The following is a 25,999-nucleotide window of genomic DNA, read 5'->3' as shown; positions in this document are numbered from 1 at the left end:
TAAAGTATATGGAATCGAAGCATCAATTTGCTATGTTGTCTACTATATTATTACTATGTACCATACACCTATTTATTTGTATTCATTGTAATTGCTTTAAAATATGTAAAATGATGCAGAGACTTTTTACCTAATTAAAATACAAACAAAATGGTTACTTTTAAAAATATATCTTTGATATATTGATACATATGACAGGCTGGTCAGCTGGAGAGGTGTGGATTCCCAGCCTTCAGGCAACATCCAGTTGAGTTTCAGTCATTACTTCAGACTTTTCCGTAGAGACTACATAGAGCCTGCAAGGAAAAGCAAAATAAAAGAAAAAAGAAAGAAAGATATTTTATATGGAATTCTTCTGGAGATGCTTGACAACAGACACCTAATTTTAAAGGACAAATCTTGAGTCCTGTACATTCCTGTACATTCCTTGAGGGCTCTTCATTCTTCAAAGACCCACATTAGGATCGGGCCTTGAGGCCATTCATCAGAGGTTACTGTAGCTGGCCTACATCTTACCCCAAAAGTTCTTGCTGAAATCTCTCCACCGCAGAGTGAAGATGAGAGAGAATGTTCAGCGAGAGAAAGACTTTTAAAGGAAACAAGCTCAGAGGGATTTCTCTGTAGCCACTTCCCATCTTACGTTCTTATCTTCTTGGGTATTTTTCACAATCAACCTCCACGACAGAAACCCCCTTACAGTGAAGAAAAGAAGAAGGATAAGAATTTCCTTGTTTGTCTCTTGAGGATGGACTCTTTTTTTTCTTTGCCTCACACTCCTGCACGTGTCCATTACATGACATCTCTAGTGCCTTTCAAATATTTCAAGCCATTTTTGGAAACCCCTACCTGGATTTCTTCAAGTTTTTCTTCCGCAGTGGCCTAAGAGCCTCTGGCTGACAACAGGCTGATTTGCAGTTGATGACTTGGTAAATAACAGGATTGTACATGGCTGCTGATTTAGCAAGCAAAGTAGGCACCACCGAAACTTTTATGGGAACCGAATCTGGTTTTCCAAAAGCTGACCATACTGATACAACTGCATATGGGATCCAAGCAATTAGAAATCCTGCACAGATCAACATCGCCACCTAGTGGGAAGAAATGCATAACATAGGACAAGACAATCAGAATAAAACAAATAGCAAGAGTTGGAAGGGACATTGGAGGTCTTCTAGTCCAACCCCCTGCTCAAGCAAACCATGTCCATATAACAAAAAATAATTCACTTATTATATGGGAGGCATTGTATTATTGGAGACTGTTCTCAATCAGCAGAGCAAATTACCACAGAATTAATGAGAAAGTTTGTGAACAACTATTTCCATTTGGTATGACAGGGAGGTGCATATGGCCTCTTAAAACCAGGGCAATCATTGGAAAACAAGAGTATACACTAGGATATATTCCCTCTGAGATAAATCCTATTTTTGATTCAGCAGGAGTTATTCCTAAGTGCACATAAGGCTTCAGTCTAAAAAAAAATGAATGAAAGAAGACAGAGAAATAAATTCAATCAATGCAACTAGAGTGAAACCACCTCAAATGAGATTAAAGTTGCAAGAGGTCTTTGTGGTTTCTTATGTTGTTCTGGAAAGGGATGAAACCTGTGGTTATAAGAAAGGACTCACTGTTTTTCCTAACACATTTGTCCTGAATGAGAAAGAACCACATAAATCACTTTACCTGTGCTTAGTTTATGTGGCCTATTTGAAGTTTGGGGTAGAGGTGTATTAAGAAATTATGCTTGCCATTTCTAGGAGCCTGGCCATATGGATATCCTCCCTATGGCCAGGTTAAATCCTAACACATTTATCCTCAAAAACAGTGAGTCCTTTGTTATATCCACATCTTACATCCACCAACAGACATAATATAATCATTCATTACATCAGGTTGTAATTAGTGGTAGCAATTCATTTTAAATATTTTTTTTCTAAAATAAAATGAGGAAGAATAAGAGAAATAATAAATTTGAACTGGGTAAGAATACATTCACTTGAAGATAATTAGAATTCTCTATCTCACTGGATATTGGGGAAGGGGGTTGGTTGGAGGGGAAAGAAATGTAATTTGTCCTGAAATATTTGCTTCTTTTTACACTAAAGGGCTGTATGATTGCTATTGAATTAGTGTTTGAAGGAGCTGGTAAGTTCAAAGGGAGCTCTATCTAAAGCACGGGATCTGGTTAGTTGACTTCTTAGTAAATCATCCCACTAAAGCTTAGTGTGTTATGAAAAAATGCCCATTTGAAATGCTCCAGTTGAATAATAAACCTAATAAACATATTTGTAATTCAAAATTTGTTCATAGATTAACATGTGAGAAACAGAACTAATGGGAGTAGATTTTCCTGTCGCTTCCATGCTGGAGGCCTCTTTTCTCACTACTGTGCCTATGTCTCCTCTGCCTTTCGCCTACCCATCCCTGGCCATGGACTGACACAACCACCAGTTTTCAGTGTAGCCTTTGAGGGATACTCTCATGGGAAGAAGAGATGGGCAGTTCCTGTCACACATGCAGTATTACCAGTGTAGCTGATTCTTTAATTCAATTGTGTTAAGTCCAAGTTCATCAATGCTAGTGCTTTATCCTAGTTGTTTCTCTGCCTTCTGATTAACTTGTGCTGAATGTGAGTCCCTCTATATTTCTTCCCCCTTAGGTTACTCGAATAACTTGTATTTTGCACCTTCTTCCTTCGATCAAGTTGCGTGTTACCCTTTACAGTACTACTACTTTATTTTTCCAGGGAGAGGGATTTGGAAATAATGTTTTGCCTTATTTCTGTACTTTCTCTCTTACTCAGGTTGAGGTTGGATAAGAATCTTCCCGCTACCTCTGTCCTCCACATCTTCTATCTCCTCCTTCCCAGCTCCTGCTCTTTTTCCTTCTTCTCCCTTCCTTGGATTCTGGGCTCTTTTGGGATCCTTGGGAAGATGGAGTGACAGAGGCTGCTTCTGAGCAGGAAGCAGGTGGCTGCATCTCCTGCTAGGGGAGGATGGCTGAGGCCAAACAAGGGAAGGGAAGGAAGAAAGGACGTTTGCCAGGAGCATTTAGGCTTTCTAGAGCAGGGGTAGTCAACCTTTTTATATCTACCGCCCACGTTTGTATCTCTGTTAGTAGTAAAAATTTCTAAGTGCCCACCGGTTCCACAGTCATGGTGCTTTATAAAGTAGGGAAGTAATTTTACTTTATAAAATTTATAAAGCAGAGTTCCAGCAAACCCCTACCGCCCACCATGAAAGCTGGAATGCCCACTAGTGGGCGGTAGGGACCAGGTTGACTACAATTGTTCTAGAGTTTAGTTTCTGAATTCAGCGGAAGAGGAAGCCCAATTCTGTCTGAGCCGACTGGAGGGAAATAGAGTTGCAGGCAGGGAATTTGTGATTGTTGTTTGTTTGGCAGTTGTGCTCCAATGTGTATTTATAGAGCTGTGTGCAATTCTCCTTCAACAGCATTCCTGAGAAAATGAAATAGAAATATATTTATAACTGCTGTAAGGACAGTTGGGAGCCAGTCCTGTATATTTCATGTCATGTCATTTTCTTTTCTCTTTTCTTCTTATTTACTTATTAATTTTCTTTTATTTTCTTTTACTTTCCTTTTTTAAAAAAATGTATTGATTTTATTCTGTAAAAAAATCTCTTTAATAAAAAATTCATGTGTGATGTCAAAGCCATATGTGTATATGTGTGTATGTATGTATGTGTGTGTTTGTGTGTTTGTGTGTTTGTGTGTGTGTATGTATATATATATATATGTGTGTGTGTGTGTGTGTGTGTGTGTGTGTGTATATATATATATATATATATATATATGTTATATTTATGCTGATAAATAAATAAAGGGAGAGTAGTATAGATCTATTTCAAGCTATTTAGCTCTCATCAGCTAGCCATACCCAAGTTTTTGGGAATCGAACCTGTGCTCCATTGCCTCCCAGGCAGGGAGTTAACCTTTTGAGCTACAGAGAACGACTCCTTTATCAGCCAGCCAGGGTGGGAGGTATATACTTAAAGTCACAACCCCTGGTATGCCCAAGTATGGGAGGAAGGTCACACTTCCACTCTCTGTCATTAGGCTCGTCACAAGAGACCATCCTGACAGAAACCCAATATTTTTTACTGTTGCCTTTTTTGTTACATTTGTTATATTTATGCTGATAAATAAATAAAGGGAGACTAGTATAGATCTATTTCAAGCTATTTAGCTCTCATCAGCTAGCCATACCCAAGTTTTTGGGAATCGAACCTGTGCAGTAAAAAATATTGGGTTTCTGTCTGGATGGTCTCTTGTGACGAGCCTAATGACAGAGAGTGGAAGTGTGACCTTCCTCCCATACTTGGGCATACCAGGGGTTGTGACTTTAAGTATATACCTCCCACCCTGGCTGGCTGATAAAGGAGTCGTTCTCTGTAGCTCAAAAGGTTAACTCCCTGCCTGGGAGGCAATGGAGCACAGGTTCGATTCCCAAAAACTTGGGTATGGCTAGCTGATGAGAGCTAAATAGCTTGAAATAGATCTATACTAGTCTCCCTTTATTTATTTATCAGCATAAATATAACAAATGTAACAAAAAAGGCAACAGTAAAAAATATTGGGTTTCTGTCTGGATGGTCTCTTTTTTTTTTTTTTTTTTTTTTTTTTAATATAAAGATTTTATTGGTAAAAAGAAAATACAACATCCATAACTTGTAACAAACAATACAACTACATTTCGCGATATTCCCATACTATCAAATCATTATAAACATCAAAGGTTAGGTATCTTTCCCTCCCTCTTTTCTTCCCTCCCCCCCTTACTTCCTTCTCCCCTGCCTTCCCTCCTTTCTTTTCTCCTTTCCTCCTTTCCTTCCCCGTCCTTTCTCTCCCTCGGTCCCCCCCTCCTTCTCACATACCTTTCCTCCTTCCCTGCCTCTTTCCCTCCTCCTTCCTTTTAATCTCCCTCCTTTCCTCCCTCCTTCCCTCCTTCCTTTCAACTCTCCTTCTCTCTTTCTTTCCCTCCCTCTTTCCCTCTTTACTACCCTCTTCTCTTCCCTCCCTCCTTCCTTCCCCAGTTTTTCCTCTTTCTCCTCTTCTTCTTTCTTCCCACCTAAATAGCTTGAAATAGATCTATACTAGTCTCCCTTTATTTATTTATCAGCATAAATATAACAAATGTAACAAAAAAGGCAACAGTAAAAAATATTGGGTTTCTGTCTGGATGGTCTCTTGTGACGAGCCTAATGACAGAGAGTGGAAGTGTGACCTTCCTCCCATACTTGGGCATACCAGGGGTTGTGACTTTAAGTGTATGTATGTATGTATGTATGTATGTATGTATGTATGTATGTATGTATGTATGTATGTATATATATATATATATATATATAAATGTAATTTCAAATAAAGGCACACGTCCCATTTCACACTTCATCTTCTATCTCATCAATATATACTGTAGGCTATTGTGTGACACTACATTCTGCTGCAAATGTGATGTATTTACACCACTGCAAATCAGCTTGAAGGTTTAGTTTTATATAGCTGGTGATGGTGCATTAAGGCTGGGGAGGCTCTCAGGTTAATTGAATATCGTGCTATCAACTTCGTGGTTTAAAACACTAAGAAGGAATTGACTTGTTTTTCCCCCAAGAAAAACTCTGCCAAAGAAAAGTCTGCCAGAAAAAAAACATCTGACTAATGTTCCTTTCAAAAGCTACTTTTAAGCCAGATTCTAGGTGAAAAGGCGCAAAGACCTGAAGTGAAAGGCTAGTAGTAGGCCAGGGGATAGTGGGGTAGATTTGTCAAGATCAGTTTATTTTCCCACTGGGTGCCCAAATATCCCTTTATTTCTCATGCACAGTTTTCTGTTGAGTCTTCCCCTCTATTCAAATAAAATAAATAAAATAAAATTTAGGATTGTATGCACCTACCTTAGTTAGTTTTATTTCTATTTCATGGCTATTCTGATTCCTGCTGTCATAATGAGCTACATCCTTGCTGGATGACTTGACCTTTGCTATTATTTTAATATAGGAAAACACGATCACAGCAGTTGGGAATACAAGGCAGAAGAAAAGGATGTTGAGAATGAACGCCTGCCCTGCCACTGAACCTTGAGCCAGCCACCAGTCCAAGGTGCAGGATGTGCCGAAGGGCTCAGGAGCATAGTTCCCCAAGCCAGCAAAGGGAATCGTGGCCCAGAAGGCAGCATAAGACCAGATAATCCCTAGGCATATAAAAGCATGGTGTCTCTTCAACCAGATTCCTAAGAGAGAGAAAATTGAAGCTGTAATTGATTAACTATAGACATATAGGTATCCTCAATTTATGAATGGTTACAATGGCAGTTTGAAGTTATGGCAGACCTTCAAAATCTACTTATGACCCAATCCCACAGCTGCTGCAGTGCCCCTGTGGTTGTTCGCCCTTACAATCAACCATACACATGAATGCATCCAGTTATGTTTTTTGTAAAACTACACACACCCCAATGCTTCCTAGGAAAGGTTTTGAGAATGGCGTGTTTTGACTGAAAGATCAGGGTTGTGCCACATTAGTACAATGAAGCATAGTACTAATATACTATGTTACATTGGTGCAAGTCTGAAAATGCAGCACCGTAATCCCCACCCCTCAACTTTGCATGTTACTGAGGTTGTTTAGAGCAAAATCTGTAGAGCAACACAGGAGGTATATGATATGTGTTGCTTTTCAACATTTTATCCAGGTCTGGGGAGTAAGCTACACATTTCCAAACCCCAGAGTTTTCCAGATGCCTATACAGACCTCATTAGCTTTCTATCCAGATTGCATTAGGTAGCAAAATGGAGCAGTGTGTCCCTCACTCATATGGCACAGTTCCAGAATTGCGTTATGCTATTGCGCAACAGAGCCACCCATTCCAGGACTCTGGAAGGCTCCAGAGCTCTTCAAAAACTAAGTGAGGCGGAGTGTGTGGGGTCTGGTGGGTGTGAATCAGCCCTAAGGCCAATGGGGACCTGGTAAGGAGTGGGGAAAGGCCTGTGGGGACCCCAGGAATGGGAAGCAGAGCACAGGGTGTCTCCTGAGTTGAGAGAGGCCTTGGGAGGGATGAGACAGGTGGGCCTAGGTCTGTGCTAGACTTCCCAGGACCTTCTCCTGATGCACCTCATGCTCTACCTGCACATTTGTTTAATGATTCATTGGGAAGAGCAAGGATGGGGAGGGGTCATTAGGTGAGATGCTTCACTTAACGGTCATCATGACATATGACCATAATAGGTAGGCCCCATTATAGTCACATCTCAAGGACTACCATACTATGGACATCCACAGCTGTAATTATGTCTGCACATGCATATATATACAGACACACAGAAGAGAAGGGAAGTAGTGAATCAAAGAATGGGAATTCAAAGATGGACAATTTGGAATTTCAATCTAAATGAAAAAGTAGTAATTAATGCCTGATAAATCACTCAAGTATGGATATATTTCAGACATTGGCTCACAGAGCTGACTGGGAACCCTGGAGTGCAAACTTCAACACATCTACCGTGTTTCCCCGAAAATGAGACAGGTTCTTATTTTCTTTTGACCACCCCCAAATTTTGCTTGGGCCTTATCATCGGGTGGGGGGTTATTGGTTTGGGGTTGCCGGGTGGCTGCTCTCTTGCGAGTGGGCGCCCAAAGAGCCAGGAACAGCCTCAGGGGCAAACAGCTGTGTTGCACTGTCACAGCAGCGCAACAAATCCATCATTAGGTGACCACGCTCATGAGCAGCCGCCAAGCAATGCCCCTTTCCAGCTGGGCAGAGCGCCACTCACTGACTCAGTAATATCCCAAAAGCGCTAAGCCGCATGGCGCTTTGCCCGGTTGGAAAGAGAGGTTGCGTGAGCACTTGCTCTGCCTCCAGCTTGTGTGCCTCCCTGCCTCACCATGCCCAACTGTCCCTGCAGGGCTGGGCAAGGGCACTGCCGCTGCTGTGGCCCTGCCACCACTGCCACCACCCCGCTGCCACCACCCCGCTGCTGCCACCCCGCCACCGCCACTGCAATGCCGCGATACCACCGCCCCACTGCCGCCACCCCACCACCACCCCACTGCCTCCGCCGCCATTCTCCAAGCATAACCGGCTTCCAACCTCTGGAGATCTGCTGCCAAGTCTTCCGGCAGAGCGTAGTCCCAGAACGGCCACTGTCGGAAGACTCGGCAGAGGATCTCCGGAGTTTGGAAGACGGTTATGCTCAGAGCATGGCGGCGGTGGCAGCAGTGGGGCCGCGGCGGTGCCCTGGCCCAGCCCTGCAGAGAGAGTTGGGCATGGTGAGGCAGGGAAGCACGCGAGCTGGAGGCAGAACAAGTGCTTGCTCAACCTCTCTTTCCAGCCGGGCAGAGCGCTGCGCGGCTTAGCTCCTTTGGGATATTACTGGGTCGGTGAGTGGCGCTCTGCCCGGCTGGAAAGAGGCATTGCCGGGTGGCTACTCATGAGAGTAGCTGCCCATCAACCCCCTGCTCCAGCTGGGCACAGCGCCACCCACCAACCTAGCAGTATCCCAAAGGCGCCAAGCAATGTGAGCGCCTTTACCCCCCCTCCCCCCAGCTCCTGTGGCTTTGCGACTTTGGGATATCACTAGGTTGGTGAGTGGCGCTCTGTCTGGCTGGAGGGGGGGTTGTCCAGGGGGCTTATTATTGGGGGAGGGTGTATATTTTTGCCCACAGGAAAATATGGCATGGTCTTATTATCAGGACATGTTGTATTTTTGGGTAGAGAAAAGTTTTATATAAGTTTCAACTTACCATAAGCTAAATAGCATATTTTGAAATACCGATCCAAGCTGACTGCAGTCATGGTAATGAGACTTCCAACTCCAAAGAAGAAGCCAGCCCATCCATACCAGCGGCAGCCACTCCAACCAAAGATCCAACGATGGGAGAAGAAGGCAATGATACTAAATGGCTTTCCTGCCACTGTAAAAAAAACAACAACAGAGGCAGATAAAGGTCCAAAAGAATAAAGAAAACTGCATTTAATCCCCTTCAAGAAACATAAAAATTAAGAAAGAAAGGAGAAGAGGGGAGGAGAGGGGAAGGGAGGGCAGGGGGAGTGGGAGGGGAAAGAAAAGACAAAGAGAGAAGGAGGGAGGGAGGGAGGACGGACAGAAGGCAGGAAGGCAGAAAGGCGGGAAAGCTCAAACTGAAGAGAGATAACAAATCTTAAAAGGTACTGATAATTGCTTCCTTATCTAGTCACAGTTCAGGGAAGGTTATAAGCCTTTATGCTGGAAAATATTGCAGATATTTTTCAAAATCTAATTTAACAGCTATAACATGTCCACCAAACATTTTAGTTTCCAGATTTTCTACATATGTTGATGTTTTCTTCAATAGGATTAACCACAATGAAGAAGTGGTTTTTCTGTTGCAGCCTTTTCTGTTGCAGCTCCGACCCTGTGGAACGATCTCCCCGTTGAGATTCGTACCCTCACCACCATCCAGACCTTCCGCACAGCCCTTAAGACCTGGCTCTCCCAGCAGGCCTGGGGATAAGTCCTTAAATTACCCGCCCGAGTGTTGACTGTTGAATGCAAGTTGTGGTTTATTATTTATTTTGTTTACTCACTGTTTGTCTTTTATTACTGCACCCCCTTCCCTGTGATTGTAAGCCGCCCTGAGTCCCCTCAGGGAGAAGGGCGGCCTATAAATCTTAATAAATGAAATAAATGAAATGAAATGAAATGGTTAAAAAGCCTTTTCCTGATCAGTGGTAAATTTCAGCTTTCAAAGTTGAGAGAAATTGCTGAGATCAAGATGTTTTCATTACATGAGCTGTTGTACCTATTTCAGGTTCTTCCAATTAGTTTATCACCATTCATAACTAAAAGGTGGGAAAACATTACTTTTGACCGTAACATATGCAAATTAAAGTGAAGGCCATCTTACAAAGTAATGAATATTATGACAGAGAACAGTGGAATGGCTACACAACACTTGATCTTAGTCAAAAGGCCTAGAAGCGAATGGCAGATTTGCCTCAGCCAATGTTTTGTAGGTCATAAAGATATATGCTACCTAAGTGTTGTTTCTGCTGAGATATATCTAATGTTTATATATAGCCATATTAGAATGTAGCACACAAAAGAAGTAAAACAACAACATGCTATATAGATTTGAATTCAACATTTGAAAAGTCACTGGATTGGAATGGATTAGTTCAGACTGAGATAAGCAGACTGAGTGAGCCAAAGTGGTATTATTTCCACCCAAGGGTATTCTTATCATATACCCTGAAACCTGCTCCTGAAAGCAGGGATTTCCAGATTTCCATCAGTAGAAGTGCTTCTGCTAAACACTGAATATATCTTTGCATAAGTCTGTTTTTCCTTAATTTTTCTTTTCCAGTAGTATTAATGATATCAATAACATTTCAACACATGTTGAAATGCTTCATAACTTTCAATCTAATTCATATATCATTTAATATACAAAATGGAGGGACTGTACTATATTTAATTACTTTTATTGAAATTAAAGAAAGCTAAGATTTTCTTTGACTATATAAAAGAGTCATACATGACTACATGAATAAATTTGTTACTAGCTGCAAATAATTGTATTTAGAAAATAACTGCTATAATTAACTTTTTTCTCACTTTATTTTATTGAGTCTTTATCAAATTAGCAGAACATTCCTATTTTTTAAATTGATCATATTTTATTCATCATTAATTTATTAAATGTAAGGTTCAATTGACTAAATGATCAATACATATGAAGAAAGAATAACGATCAATTTTATTGTACAGTATTATTTATATATTTTTAAAAATGATCATTCACATGTTGTTATATGCTGTAACAGCATTCCCCATTCTGGTGTCAGCTGTGTTAGACCATAGTTTCTAAAATTTCTAGCTAAGCCTTGTGCATATCCATTAAATTGGAGGACACCAGATTGATGAAAACTGATTGATGTATAATGCATTCAACTGTAATACTGCCTTTACTAAACTCCAGATTATTATCTAAAATATGCATTGTTTCAATGATTATTTTCCATGCTGATTGGCATTAATCATTTGTAAACACATAATTTTTTTTTAAATGGTGGTGATATTTTGCTTATAACTACTACAGGCCTAGATGCCGCTTACAGGACCCCAAAATTTCATTTTCAGCTGAGCTAAAGTGAAATTACCTGAAATTCCCAAGTCACAGACTGCTAGATTTACCGTCATGATCTCTGCTGGCTTAAGCTTCCTTTTCCGTTGTATAGATATATAAATAACATATCCGTTGCCTAAAGTGGACAGGATCCCTACAATAAAGTAAAATTCGACAACAAGAGTGCTATCAGAATGGACATAGAAGACATTTTCCTAGAAATGAATGTTCAGTTTAAAACATGAAGATCTTAAAAGAGATAAACAGGATTAAAAGATCTGGAAAACAATAATGCTCTATAGCAGGGTTGTCAAACTCATGTCATCACGATATGTTATCACGTGACATATTGGGTCTTTTTTCTCTCTTTGCTAAACTGGGTGTGGGCCTGGGCAGCATGTGATGCATCCAACCTGTGGGGCGGGAGTTTGACAGCCCTGCTCTATAGCAAACCCAGGAACCTTTTTCTCCCTCTGAAAAGCTATATTTCTTTGTAACCAAAGTTTGGGAATAGAATATTCTATCACTGTCTTTCATGTATACCTCCTCTATATATTTATTTCCTTTTCTCCCTCACACAGAATAAAGGGTGCATCTCTCTCTCTCTCTCTCTCTCTCTCTCTCTCTCTCTCTCTCTCTCTCTCTCTCTCTCTCTCTCCCTCCCTCCCTCCCTCCCTCCCCTCCCTCCTTCCCTCTCTCTCTCTCTCTCTTTAAAAGCATAACAGGCACCATCTTTTTGGAATTGCATCCAAAACACGACAAAGCCCTAACAACTACATTATTAAAGATGAACTTGCTTTAAAAAAATCTCCATCACACATATTCATATGTTCTTTCCTATATTTTATTTACAATTTTTGTATCTCTCCTTTCCTCCAGAAGCGGAATACAGTTAGAGTCAAACATTATTCTCCCTTTCTCCCATGAAATAGATAGGCAAGTAGTTCAAAAAAGTCAGTCAATAGAAGGGGAGCAGCTCTATGGAGGGGAACGAATTTCTGAACTAAGGAAAGATGTGTGATAATTACAGGGAAAGAGTAACAACTTTACCAAAGAAGCAAAATGCTTTTGAGCTCATGATCCCCCAAGAATTTGTTTTACTGTGCTAGAATGAGCTCAGAGGAGAGAACTGTAGATCTGTACAATTTTAAAAAACTTATTTAATTCAGTTTCAAGGATGCCTGACTTCTTAATGACTCTAGGCTGCTTACAATTGAAAGAGAGGAAAAAAAGCCCAACATTAATTGGAAAACTACACACAACTGAGAAAAAAAAAAGCAAAGGAACTGTGGGACTTCACAACCATCCAATTCCAACCATATTTTAAATGATGTTTTGAATGATGGGAGTTATTTTGTGCCATTCTACGGGGCTAATGAGACACACTTCCTGGGTCTTGCAAGGTGTCCCTATTTTCTTGATGAGACGTGGAAAGCATCCACTCTGCCTGACCAGGCCTCATGCCATGAAGGGCTTTATAAAATTAGAATAGTTCCTAGAAGCTGACCGGTAATCAGTGCAGCTCATGAAACAATGCAATAGACCCATTGCTACTCATGCCACTGCATTGTGAACAGCTGTATACAATTCCAAAGAGTCTTCAGGGAACAGCCCCAAGTAGGGTGCTTTAGAATAATCCAACTTTGGCAAGTGATAGCAATAGCACGTAGACTTATATACCGCTTTATAGTGCTTTGCAGCCCTCTCTAAGCGGTTTATAGAGTCAGCATATTGCCCCCAACAATTTGGGTCCTCATTTTACCCACCTCGGAAGGAGGGAAGGCTGAGTCAACCCTGAGCCTGGTGAGATTCGATCTGCCAAACTGCTGATCAGCAGAAATAGCCTGCAGTACTGCACTCTAACCACTGCGTCACCGCAGCTCTCATGTTATGACATACACTATCACAGTTTCTGATGCATCTTGAGTTTTAAAAAATCAATGTTTTACAATAGTCCTTCAAAGATATTGTATTTTCTTCCTCTTCTTTATAATATGTGTATACATATGTGTCTATGTATGGATGATGCTCATTAGTTGCATGTGGAGCATTTTTTCTTTTTTTCCATGAGAAATGTCCATGGCAATGGAGGTTGTTCAGGTGGCAATGGAGAGGTTCCTTTCATGTCGGAGTGCAGGTAGCACTTGACTTACAACAATTCATTTAGTGACCATTTGAAGCTTCAACGGCATTTTAAAAAGAGACATGGCCATTTTTCACATTTATGACTGTTGCAGCATCCCCATGGCCAGGTGATCAAAATTCAGGCACTTGGCAACTGGCATGTAGTTATGATTGTCCAAGGTCATATGATCACCATCTGTATCCTTCCCAGCTGGCCTCCAACAAGCAAAGACAGTGGAGGAATCCAGATTCATTTAATGACTGCACAACTCACTTAACAACTGCCTTGTATATCAACAGAAATTTTGAGCTCATTTGTGGTCATAACTACCTGTACAATACCTAGACATTCTGCATTTTCCCTTTTTGGAGCCTCTAGTTTGGCTACTGGAATTAATTGGGACTAGTTGGTAAGAACAGCTGACAGAAGGGTAAAGCCTTATCACATCAGCAAGGTGAAAGAAAGAGCTATGGCTGGCCAAATTTTCTTCTTTTTTGACTAAAAGAGAGATAAGTAAGAGTGTAGAAAAATTATTCAACCAGTTCCTCTAATAACTTTGCTCCTAGAAGAATATATGACTGGATAAAATGCTAGCTAACAAGCCAAATTTGATTAACTTTCATCCTCTTCCTAAAAAAAAATCCCTAGATTTGGATCTCTCTCTCCCACTTTCCCTCTCCCTCCCTCTTTCCCTCTCCCTCCCTCCCTCTCTCTCCCTCGCTCCCTTGTTATATCTGCCTCATCCCCAAAGAATTGGTAACAAGATTTCTAACTTTGGCCAATATTTTCTGAGAAGATGCAATAATAGAACATGACACATCACAAAACTCTTTTAAAAGGCAATTCTATCCTCCCAGAAGACTGAGTACAATTCAAACAGTACTGCTTTATGGGTTATGGACAAAGAATCTAACAAACATTACCCTATAAAATTCAAAATTAAATCAACAGTAGCAAAGTCTTATCACAAAACAGATCTACATATATTTCAACAACTCCTACCAGAACAATAGCTAAAACAGAACAATATTACCTATTATTAATAAATAAATTCCAGCTATTATGTCAGCTTCCTTTGAGAGTTTTGATGCAAAAGGGTCTCCATCTGCCTGGTGGTGAGGAAGATTAATATCTTGGGATGAAGCATTTTGCCTTGAGTGCATTCCAGTCATATTGAAACTGATATCAAAGAAATAAAGGGTTACTGAATCACATTTATCGAAACAGGAAAAGAGAAAACAAAATGATTCAAATAATATACAGTATTGGAATAAAGTAAAAAAAAAATCAGCCATTATGATTTTGCAGTGCATGGAAAATAATACAATTTTAGTTTATGGCCATGAATCTATGAGCCACCTGCGTGTTATAGCAAAAAGACTATTTGCATTAAAAGTTTGGATGCAGATTACTAATTAAACATTACATGTTACACTCAAACTTTTATCAAGACTTTATTATATTCCTAGGTTTGCGGATTATTTTCGTACCAAGAATAATTTTGCCACATTAAGTTTAAAATAAAATGTTTTGATTTAAATTAGCACTTCTGAAGTATACCTATGATTTTGGGGGACTAAAAATTGGGCCATTACTATTACTGTAGTATAATCTTAAGCAAAAAAGCAAAACCACAAGTCTCCTGAAGAACATATGGTTTGCATGGATGTTGGATGGACACAACTCTGGAAAACTGCAAAGGGAAGGGAGGTATGGAAAGGGCATTCCTGCTGAACAGTGGGTGTGAGGAAGACAAGGTGGTCTTCTTAACATCCCCAGTTTTTGTTGATACTTAAGACATTTTAAATATTTAGAAATTGCTATCATATCTCAAGAACTAGCAACCAACAATAAGGCATGCATAGAAGGACTAGAATGGAATTTTACAAGTGGGTAAGAAAGCAGGTGCCAATGCTATCACTCTTGTTTCAAATAGACATGCAGTGCTATGTTCAGGTGGTTAGCCAGCAGAATGGAAACAAATCTCAACCACGACCAACATATAGGACTAGCATTGTATTCCTCATGCATTCCTATGCTGTGTCTAGTCAACAAACTGCAGGTTCTGCAGGAAATTGAGTCAAACAAGGAGCTGCAGTTGAAAGCTGACTTTGATACAAACTATCCATATACAGACAGTATAGAGGAAAGGGTAAAAAACGTGTTACTCCCCCCTTAAGTAAAAATATTAGAGTATTATTATGACTTACACTTTAGAACTGTGTTCCCAAACAGTGTAAGATTTGGTGCCACTTACAGGTACCACTTGTAAGGTGAAACTTCAGCTTACTTCACTTATAGGTGAAAAATCACCTATTAATCATAGAATTATAGGGCTCGAAAGGACCTTGGAGGTCTTCTAGCATAACCCCCTGCCCAAGGCAGAAATTCTTATTCCATCCTGGACAAATGATTGCCCAGTCTCTTCTTGAAAACCTCCAGCAATGGAATATGCACAACTCCAGAGACTCAGCTGCTTCATTGATTATTTGTTCTCACTGTCAGGAAATTTCTCCTTAGTTCTAGGTTGGATCTCCCTCTGATGAGTTTCCACCCATTACTTCTTATCCTGGTTTCAGGTGCTTTGAAAAATAAATTGACAGCCCAATGACAGCCCTTCAAGTATTGGGAGATAGCTATCATGTCATTCCCAGCATTTTCTTCTTTAGGTTAAACATAGTTTGATACCAAGGAAAAATTCTGCTATTCACTACCAAAGTATTAAACCTGATTTATCTTATAGTTAATATAGCTAATATTGCTTATTCCCCTGGTCTGAACACAATTACTGTGTATTTAGAAATTTTCAATATTTTCACCCTTGTGGTTTCCTTTTAGTTCTATCTGTCAAATTCTGTACCAAACTGAATTCTGGACTATTACATGTTAGCAGGTTTGTGGAAAAATCTTCCTTCAATGAAGAATCCATTTAACAAGCCGAATATTCCCCAAATAATAAGGCTTAAAAAAGAATTCAATCACACAGTAGCCAAAATCCATATATACTTCCACAGAAACTCCATGTATTAATAATCATCCAATATTTTCTTAATGATAAAAGCAAGAATCTAAATGTACCTTAGATTTGGAGCTCTGCACGCCACTTTCCTACAAAGCTCTGCCTTTGATCTCCAGGTTAGAATTAATTCTTTCAGTCTTGATTATATCCAGGAAAGAATTCTTTGCCATTGGATGTGCTGACAGATCCAGCAGTTGAAATACCCGATCTTAAGGCTTCTTCAGAGACATCCTGCTGTTTTCACTCCACTTATTGCCTCATCCCTCTCGTCACTCTCTCCTTCTTCTGGAGTTGCTTGAGATCCTGGTAGTTGACTTATGGAGTTGATTATCTCTGAGAGTAGCTGAAAATCGGATCTGCCAGATCTCTGAAGAGCCAATTAAATCTTCCAGAAGGGACAGTAAGAATGCACCTGCTGGGCATCAAGCACATTGGGAAAAACTAATTCAGTCCTAGAGTTTGCCTGCTACAAGTCCTTTTATAAGGATTGAATGCATAACTTTTTAAAAAATCAATGGTACATTAGTTTTATAGACTAAAAAGCTTCATATATAAAGGCCAGTGGCCACTTGTGCAACTAGCTTCTAATCAGCTGAACAACTGATGCAACTTCAACAAAACTACATGGCTGTTAAATCAAATCCAAATGTCAGTTTAATCTGTCATCTGCTTGGAATATTAACTTTTATTTCCCAAGGGATGAAACTACTATTCCCACGGAAACATACTGGCAACTGGCACGCAGAGGTTCTGGTCAGAGATGAAAAAGGCTAAATGCTTGTTGCAGATGAATGAATTCTCTCACTTTTTAAAGCCAGAGGCAGAGCTTGGAAGCAGCGCTGATAGAGTATTAGCTGTTGATTTGCAGGAGGAAGATCTTGCCTTGTTTGGCATTTTCTGGGCCTCACTGGTAACATACTGGGAAATGCTAGTGGTTTCCCTGGCCTCTGAATGGTGGATGGATTCTTGGGGGTTTCTTAATGCTGGGAAGGGAGATTTTCTTTTCCAGGCCCTAAAAATAACCTGGGATAAATTTTATTCCAAAAAGCAAACAGTAAACTTTAAAAGGTTTGCTCTTTGCTTTATCTCAGAGGAGATAAGTATGCTTTTCTTTGATTTTGTCCATCTGATTCTGATTGGTTGTTAGACTGTTTGGCATAAAGTCTCTTGAATGCAATTACTGAATTGCACTAATTTTGTAAAATAATCCTGTTTCAATGCTTAGCGCTAATTGTAGAATGAATGCTTCATTCTGATTTGCATACTGTGACACAAAGATGTCCCAGGAGGTGAGGGAAGGTAAAGTAGAAAGACTGTCCACGGGATTTTTAAAATTGAGGTGAGATGATAGAACAAGAGAAGGAAAAACTGCCTTCTGGAAGTCTAGCAGAATCAGGGCTGTCCCTATCCAGGGAAAAGGCTATTCCACAAGAAAGGCATCATGACAGAAAAGGGATGCTTCCTAAGGCCCATCAAATGTTATGCCTTCACCAATGGGACCTGGACCTGATTTGTTTATAGAGAGATGAACATCCTCCAAGAGTAGAGGATTTTTCAGGGCTATTACAGAGCACCTTATAAGAACATATTTGAGCCAGGAAATCAGATGTTGCTCCTCAGATCAATACAGATTATCAAGGTCCAAGCAGTATGGAAGTGTTGTTATCACATTAAAGAAAAGGTAGAAAAGCTGAATTATGACATAGAGTTCCTAAGAGCCAAGGTGGCGCAGTGGTTAAATGCAGCACTGCAGGCTACTGCTAGATCAGCAGTTCAGCGGTTCAAATCTCACCGGCTCAGGGTTGACTCAGCCTTCCATCCTTCCGAGGTGGGTAAAATGAGGACCCAGATTGTTGGGGGCAATATGCTGACTCTCTGTAAACCGCTTAGAGAGGGCTGAAAGCCCTATGAAGCTGTATATAAGTCTACTGCTATTGCTATTATTGCTAGGATCCAGACTGAAGCCTGGCTCATGAATACCCCGAAGTCGTAATATTTGATGGTGCTAAATACCAGCAGTAGACACCCTTTGGAGATTTTGCCGTGAATTGGAATAGAAAACATGTCATTGTTTCTTGCCTTGATACTCATACAGAAGGAGGCTCTCTAGCAGGAGTGCAAATATGCTAAGGTATCCATAGAATATATTAATTTTGGCTTAGGACCTGGCTATCATTGAGATCGCCTGCTCCCAGCAATATCTCTGCCTGTCCAGCAGGACAGGTCAGAGATTGAAGTGGAGATGATCTCCTAGAAAGCAGTTTATATATAATATTACTTTCATATCACATTCAAATGAGATTATTAAAACGATTCTGATATTGTTTTAACCACTACTATAAAAGTGGAGTTCTCAGCATCAGCTACAAATGAAGTGGCCCGTATGCTTAAGAAATAAATTAAATCTGGTCATCTCCAGATATGGAGTACACGGAGGACTTCTCAGCAGCCCCGTAGCTACACAAGTATTTAAAAAGAAAACTGAGGAGATGCAGAAAGTGGGAGTGAACTGATTCTCTAGGAGTGCATGGGTCTACCCAGGCATTCTGGTTGCTATGCTTGATGAGTAGGGCAGAATAGTTTTCTCCATGGTCTATTGAGAATCTAAGAAAACAGAGCCAGGCTTACTGTTTATTTATCCCACTGCTGATGTGGTGGAGCAGCTAAGACAGCCAGATACTGTATTTCTACCTGGACTCCACAAAAAGGTAACGAAAGAGCCCTTGGTAGAAAAAGAAAAAAAATCAGCTGCTATCATGCATCACAAGTTATCTCCATCTTCAGAATGTTTTCACAACTTTAAAAGACTGGCAAATGGATTTTAATGACTTTCTTATGTGATATGAAATAAGATCTGATTATTAAGACTTGCCTACAATTCAAGAATGGACATTGAAAGTCACAAATTTAGCCGAGATGGCTAAAATATCTGCATATTTTAAAGACCACTCAAATGAGAGATATAAACGAGACTGGAAAAAATGGATTGATTATATACAAAATAAATACGGGACTAAGAAATTCCAGATAGCTTATGCTTAAGACCAGGAATGATTTAAGTTGTTTAAAGCTAGCTTAGCAAGAAGGAGCTAAGCTCAATGTAGAGATGTTATTAATTTCTTATTCTTTTCTTCTCAATATATTTTAGACTGTGTTTGTTAAAAATCTATACCGTGTACGGGTTCTGGGAAGTCGGGGGGGGGGGAAGGAGGTGGGGGGGGTCGGGGGGTCAGGACGGATATATATTAGGTTAGACAAAATGTGTTAGATCTCAATGTAATGTGACTTCACATGTATACTGTTTTTTTCTTAACTTTTCTTTAAAAATAGGATAGGCCAAGTATATTGACATATAGCGGAAATACACCAAGGAGTGGAGGAGTGGGAAAGAAGAAAGATGGGCAGAGAGGGATGGGAGAGAGGGTGGGAGGGAAAGGTGAGAAGGAAGGGGGGGAGTAGATGTGGAGAGAAGAGTGGTAGAGGGGGAGGGGAAGTAGGGTAGAGGGGGATGATGGAGGGAAGATAGAAAGTTGGAGGGTGATGGAAGAAGGAGGTGTATGGAGAGCGGAAGAGTTATATTGGGTTTCTATCTTCTGGGGCATTGTTGACAAGAGGAATTGATGCAATTATTGTTTAATGCTGTATGGCATTGGCTATGTACAGTATACATGTGAGTGTATGAAAATGAAAATAAAGAGAAATGTTAAAAAAAATAAGATCTGATTATCTTTTCAACCATCAGAGAACGATATCTGGAACATTAATGCAGGTGGTCCAATGCATTAGGGAAACCAAACTCATTATTAAGGCCAAGAAATAACAAATTGCCCTAAATTAAATAGTTGAGCTAGGACATAAAGTGGGCCGTGCTGGGGGTGGAGTGGGATATTTTATCTCTGAAAGTCTTAGATGGCTACCCAGGAATGCCCCATTTCTACAAAAAAAAACAACCATTGTTTGAGGGATTATCCAGTTATTCCTGGAGCCCAAGGAGAGTCAAATTGTAACATCCTTTGTCACACCTAATCCACATGAAGAAACCCAAGAGGGTGATGCAGTAGCTTTTCCCTTGTGTTTTGCCATAGACATTATTGTTTAGTGGTATGGAAAACAGCTGTGTGGATGTCTAAAAAAAGAAAGAAAAAAGGGGGTACAAATCCATATAGTGATGCAAAAGAGGTGGACTAACATCATGACAAAACCAGAATTATTTCTACTAAATTTTATGGACAAGGGATTAGAAAATAAATATGGGAAATTTTATTGTATATGGTAATGATGTCAAGATTATTGTAAAGTTGAAAAAACAATGAGATGCCTACAGTAGAAGATTGGATTATAAAATTAACTAGACTTGCAAAAATGCTGGAGCTGACAAGTTTCAGCAGAGAGAAAAATGACAGGTTTTTTTTTTTTTTAAAGGCTGGGAAACCTGTAACTACATTTCGTTGAAAGAAGTGTGGGAAGTTATCATCCAGCCCTCTCCCAGAAAAATGAAATAGCCTAGGAAATATTGAAAAGGCAGAATATTTCTCTGGATATGAAAAGAAAGAAACATGTTTTAAAAGACAGAATAGTTGCCTGTAGCTTCCTGCCCATCCCCACTGTTAATGGAGTATTAAGAAGGCCAAGCTAGTCCCTTTTACATAATAAAGACTTCTCCACTGCAGCTCCAGGGAGGATGGGAGTAAAGGCATGATAATATTGGCCCTTTACTTAACTGACCACATGGCATCTGAGAACTCAGCTAAATCTGGATTCAAAACACAGCCCAGAGAGTTGCCCCTGCATGGCCCTATGGGAGTCTGACAACCAATCAGAATTCATTTCTTACACAAGAACAGGAAACAGAGAGGTAGGACTAAACAGGTTATAAAAAGCCTAGCAAGCCCCTCCTTCAGCCCTTCTCTTCTTCTCCACCAACATTGAAGCATGTGATCACCTTTTCTGTTCAGGGCTCAAGCCATGTGGCCCTGTCCAACAATAAACCATCTTTCCGAGCAGCCTCCACGTCTCCAGTGTCTTTTTCCCCACTTGGAGCCGATCCCAGAAGGACATTTCTTTCATCAGAAGGAAAAACAAATTGATGATTTTGGGACTTGGGAATTAAAAAGACATGAAGAGGTTTGGGAAAAGTTTTAAGATGATAATTACTCAACAGAAAGAAGGGCAAAGAAATAATTGAATGCTTTTTTAAAAAAAAGTATTATTTTTTATAGTTCTTCATATATGTTTAAATCTTTAATAAATTGTCCAAAATTGCAAGTACAACTTTAAACATTATAATTCTTCTCTCTGAAATATGAAGTTATTTCTGCATACTAACCAAAAATGTGAGAGTAACAAGGCAAGCCATATTATGTCCTCTCTATCATTTTACGTTTTCATCATAACAAACACAACTAACATTTTCAAAACATTCTCTAGGCATCTGGTAAACATGAAACATTTTTTTCCTGAATTAGTCTCATTTTAAGATTATCAGAAGCACACATATAATCTTTAAACTCTTCATCGTTATTTCATTAATGACTAGATTTCTGTGATTAAAGCACAATAACCACAATTTCAATAATGTTCAGAGCAAGATATTAACTTTTTGTTTATTAAAGCAATTAATTAATCATGACATAAGATTATCAAAGTGAACATATCTTAGAATTTGTGTGGAAGTACATTTAGCAAATTAAGAACAAATTTACATATATTTTTAGTATATCCAGTAGACTTTAAATTCTCCTTTTCTCTTTCTCTTAGAGCTTGATTTCTTTTTAAAAAGCATGTGACAAATGAAATTTAAGAAAGTTATAGTAGAAAAATAGTTCCTTTTTTTTGTCTGCACACTGAGAATTAGATATTTTTTAAAATATACAATATGCAAGGATAAGATTTTCTGCTCAACTGGTATTATATTTTCGAACTAGAGAGCATCTGTTACATAGCATTTTCTAAACCCAAAGATATGAATGGGAAAGGATGCATATTTTCCCATTGCCTCTTGCAAAACAAGAAGTACTTCACACAAAATCCTCCAGTCGGTTTTTCAAATTCTCTGGGGCCAATGCATACTGTCATGAGAGGAAAAAGTTCACTGAAGTGAAATGACAGTTTGCATTACATTTGCACCTTCCAAAGCGATCTGGAATAAATAAAGAATGTGAGAATGCAAAGAGACTGTTGACTTTCCAACTGCTTTATCAAAGTCAGAGTGCAACTCAAACTTTTAACTGAACACCATTAATTTTGCATGTATTTTTACTGTCCAGTATTTAAGGAGAAATACTTGTACATATTTTTAGCTTTAAGAGAATTGTCTTTGTATACTGAGACACTTCACATTTTTAACACCTATGGCTTGCATTGGTAAAGTGCAAACTAAATTTACACAAGAAGAAATCTGTGAACAACTGTATTAATCATTTAACCCTCTCCCTAAATAGCCCATCCCTCCTTTGCTTCTGTAATTCTGAGTCTTGTTGCTTAATTCTCAAAAACTGCTAATGTGCAACAGCTTAGATGCATTTGATTAAAACTGCTGACTGAGAGTATACAGACCCATAAAATTGAATCCCTAATGGATAAATGTGCTCTTTGACATACAAAGAAACCTGGAAGTGCATCGCAATCCATATGCTATATTTCCAGAAGACAACTGTTCCCGGGTCATCTCTAAAGCAGATAGATGGAATTTGCAGAATGGAAACACTGTTTAAAAGGAGCAGCTATTGAAATATTGGTTCAAGGTTCAAGGTTCAAGGTTTATTATACTTGTATGCCGCCCTATTCCCGGGGGGACTCAGGGTGGCTAACAAACCAAAGGGAAGGGAATAATACAGAAAAAAGCAAGAGGCAAGCAAACAAAATACGGAACAATTTAAAAACAGTCAACAGCCACACAATTCGAGTGGGGATGGGAACTCATCAGCCCCAGGCCTGTCGGAACAGCCAGGTCTTGACGGCTTTGCGGAAAGCCTGAAGGGTGGTGAGGGTCTGGATCTCCACGGGGAGATCGTTCCAGAGGGCCGGAGCAGCCACAGAGAAGGCCCTCCTCCGGGTGGTCGACAATCGGCATTGGCCGGCGGATGGAATTCGGAGGAGGCCTAATCTGTGCTAAAACAATTGCTTTATTGTGGAAAGCAGAAAAATCTTTAAGACTTATATATTAAATCTTGCTTCTTCAAACATTTTTAAATTCTTTATTGTTAAACAGGCTAATTTTAATTACTTATTTCTAAGATTTCTGCGCGGCTCAGATATATACTGGTTCTGAGAGGCAGAGAAGCAGGGCAGAATAATACCAGTAGCAACTGCTCTCCGTTTCTCCTATAGACCATCAGCCTCTCCTTTAAGGAAGGCAGCTTCTCTTTTCTTCCCCTTCTCCTTCTTATCTCCTCGTTGCTTCATTTATTTCTTCTATTTAGGATAAACCTCTCTCGTTTTTTCCTCTCTTTTTTGCAGTTTCTGTGGGAAGGGGACGAGGGATGGAGATGACAGCTCCTGTAACTCAAGCAGCCGCTTGTTTTAAGGGGAGGAGGATAAGGCCACAATGGCAAAGGTATGCTGGATAAATGCCCAGGCCTACAGGTGCAGCGTCCTCATAAGCAAGCAGAGGTGCATATCTTGGAGGGAGGAAGAGACAGGAAGATTTCCTACAAAAGGTGACTGCCAAGTTAGGGTTTAATTAAGCCCCAAATGCCAGGCAATGGGATAGATGGTGGGAGAACTGATTTGAAATAGAGCGCCTTATCTCGGAAACATGTAAAAGGACCTGATTCTGAGGTAGGCAGAAGTCCGGAGGGAGAGCTGAGATCGGAGAGAAACAAAAGCCCAATAAAAGAGAATATTTGTAGCTCAGGGTTGAAATGTGGGGTCCTTGGTGCTCTCTGAACTTAGGTAATGAAACATCTGCAAGAAAACAAGGAAGCTCAGAGAGCACCAAGGACCCCTCAGAAATGAAAGCATTTGCAACTAACCCCCTTTCCGACTGTGTGACATAAAAGCTACTGGGGCAATGATGAAGGTGGACCAGCGGGAAGCTTTGGGCGAGGAATAGCAGGGTGAGGATAGGCAGCTGAGTCCCTGTGATGGGAACAGCTGAAAGTCCGTCTGTGAGGAGACACTGGGCAACAGTTTGGAGAGGAAGATCTTGGGACCTGAGACAGAAGCTGATGGAAGCCCTGCAGCCAAGAAACAACTACAGGGAGCTATAGCAGAAGACAGGGGAGCCCATTTGGAGGACGGGCTGGAGAGTTGACTGCTCCCTAGGCTGCCTGTCAAATACCATACTGTACAGTTCCTGCTGTACCTCTTGTGTACCTGCATGTCCTGACTAAGGAGATAAATAAACTCTGTAAAGTTTTTACAGAATTACACAATTACATATGCGATATTCCTTTTCTTACTAGATGGCCCATGAGAAAGATAAGTCACCCGGAAGAGAGGCAGGCTTCATGAGTATAATTCCATTAGTCCCAAAGGCCTGTTAAATCGAAACAGGTTAATGTGCACGCATACAATGTCATTATATATGTGTACTTTTATACAACAATCTCCAATTTGCAGATGATAGAACATCTGGAAAGGCTAATCTTGAGAGTCAAAGATGAACATGAAAATTTTGGACTGTACCTTAACAAAGAAAACAAAGATAAAGACAACTGCAGAGAACACACAGGTCAGAATGCAGCTGGACAATGAGAAATAGTAAAGGACTTCATCTTCCTGGGCTCTAAAATTGATCGACGTGGTGATTGTACCCCTGAGATCAGAAAAGGTGTAAGGCACTTGGAAGAATTGCAATGTCTTCATGAATAACCTCTGGAAGAGTAAAGAACAAGTTTATTATTTTGCTGCTTCCACAAACCTCAATTTCCTATACCCTCCTCAACCTGATCCCTTGGGGGGGGGAGAGCATGACATACACTACAAGCTTCTGAGGAAGACAGGAAATTATGGGGGGGAGCTCTAAATGGGAAGATGTAGTTTTTCAACTGTCCTAGCCTCAGATGGTTTGGAACTTTATAATTAAAATGTGTGGTCTTTAAGAGACACCACAAGCCACAGCCTGTAGCTTTTCAAGAACAATTTGATTATTTTACTCAACCCAGCAGAGAAGTATGTAGTTGGCAAATTTGGGAAGTGGTAAAGGCTCTTTTACACTTGGGGAAACTCCATAGTCACTAGGAACCTCTTCAAAAGAGTGGTCCTTGTTCCCCCACTACCTTGCCTGTAGTTGGACTTTTTAACTCAGAAGTACTTGAACTAGAGTAGGATATTTAGGGCCTGTCCTGGGTGATAATGCAGCAATTTGCTATTACTTGTTTGTAAGATGAGGATTCAGTTGACTCCTGATACTGAGACAATTGTGTAAAACAGTATTCGCTCTCTTTTTGTGGGGCTCATATTAATGATATTATTCCAGACTGAGGAAAGAGGTAATTGGGTCAAGCACTTTCAGAATCCCTGCTTTAACCCATCTACTCATCCAGAAATAGTTGCACAACTAAGCAATGTCCCCATTCTTCCTAGTTTATTCTCTAAGACAAGGGTGTCAAACTCAAGGCTCACAAGGTGCTTAGATCTGGCCCCCAGGGCCATCCTGGAAACAGTGAAGGTGCGGCCTGCAGTGCCTGTGCTAGCAAAAACTGAGCTCGGGAGGGACGTGCTAGGATCACCCCAGCCACACCCAGGCCACCACAGCTGCCCCTGAGATGAGTGATGTTGAGCTGACCACA

General features: G+C 40.2%; 1 protein-coding gene across 1 annotated transcript; it reads right to left on the bottom strand.

The window, feature by feature from the left end:
* Nucleotides 1-232: 232 nt before the first annotated feature.
* Nucleotides 233-14,418, bottom strand: OPN5 (opsin 5). Its single transcript, XM_032213040.1, has 6 exons — nucleotides 14,280-14,418; nucleotides 11,156-11,275; nucleotides 8,758-8,928; nucleotides 5,913-6,247; nucleotides 847-1,088; nucleotides 233-296 (listed from the first exon to the last, which is right to left on the bottom strand). Exons 1-6 carry the CDS (start codon nucleotides 14,416-14,418, stop codon nucleotides 233-235), a joined length of 1,071 nt encoding a protein of 356 aa, XP_032068931.1.
* Between the last annotated feature and the right edge of the window lie 11,581 nt (nucleotides 14,419-25,999).

Source organism: Thamnophis elegans, chromosome 3, assembly GCF_009769535.1.
Source record: "Thamnophis elegans isolate rThaEle1 chromosome 3, rThaEle1.pri, whole genome shotgun sequence".
NCBI lineage: Eukaryota > Metazoa > Chordata > Lepidosauria > Squamata > Colubridae > Thamnophis > Thamnophis elegans.
The sequence above is the reverse complement of the archived record's forward strand: the minus strand, read 5'-3'. Positions and strand labels throughout refer to the sequence as shown.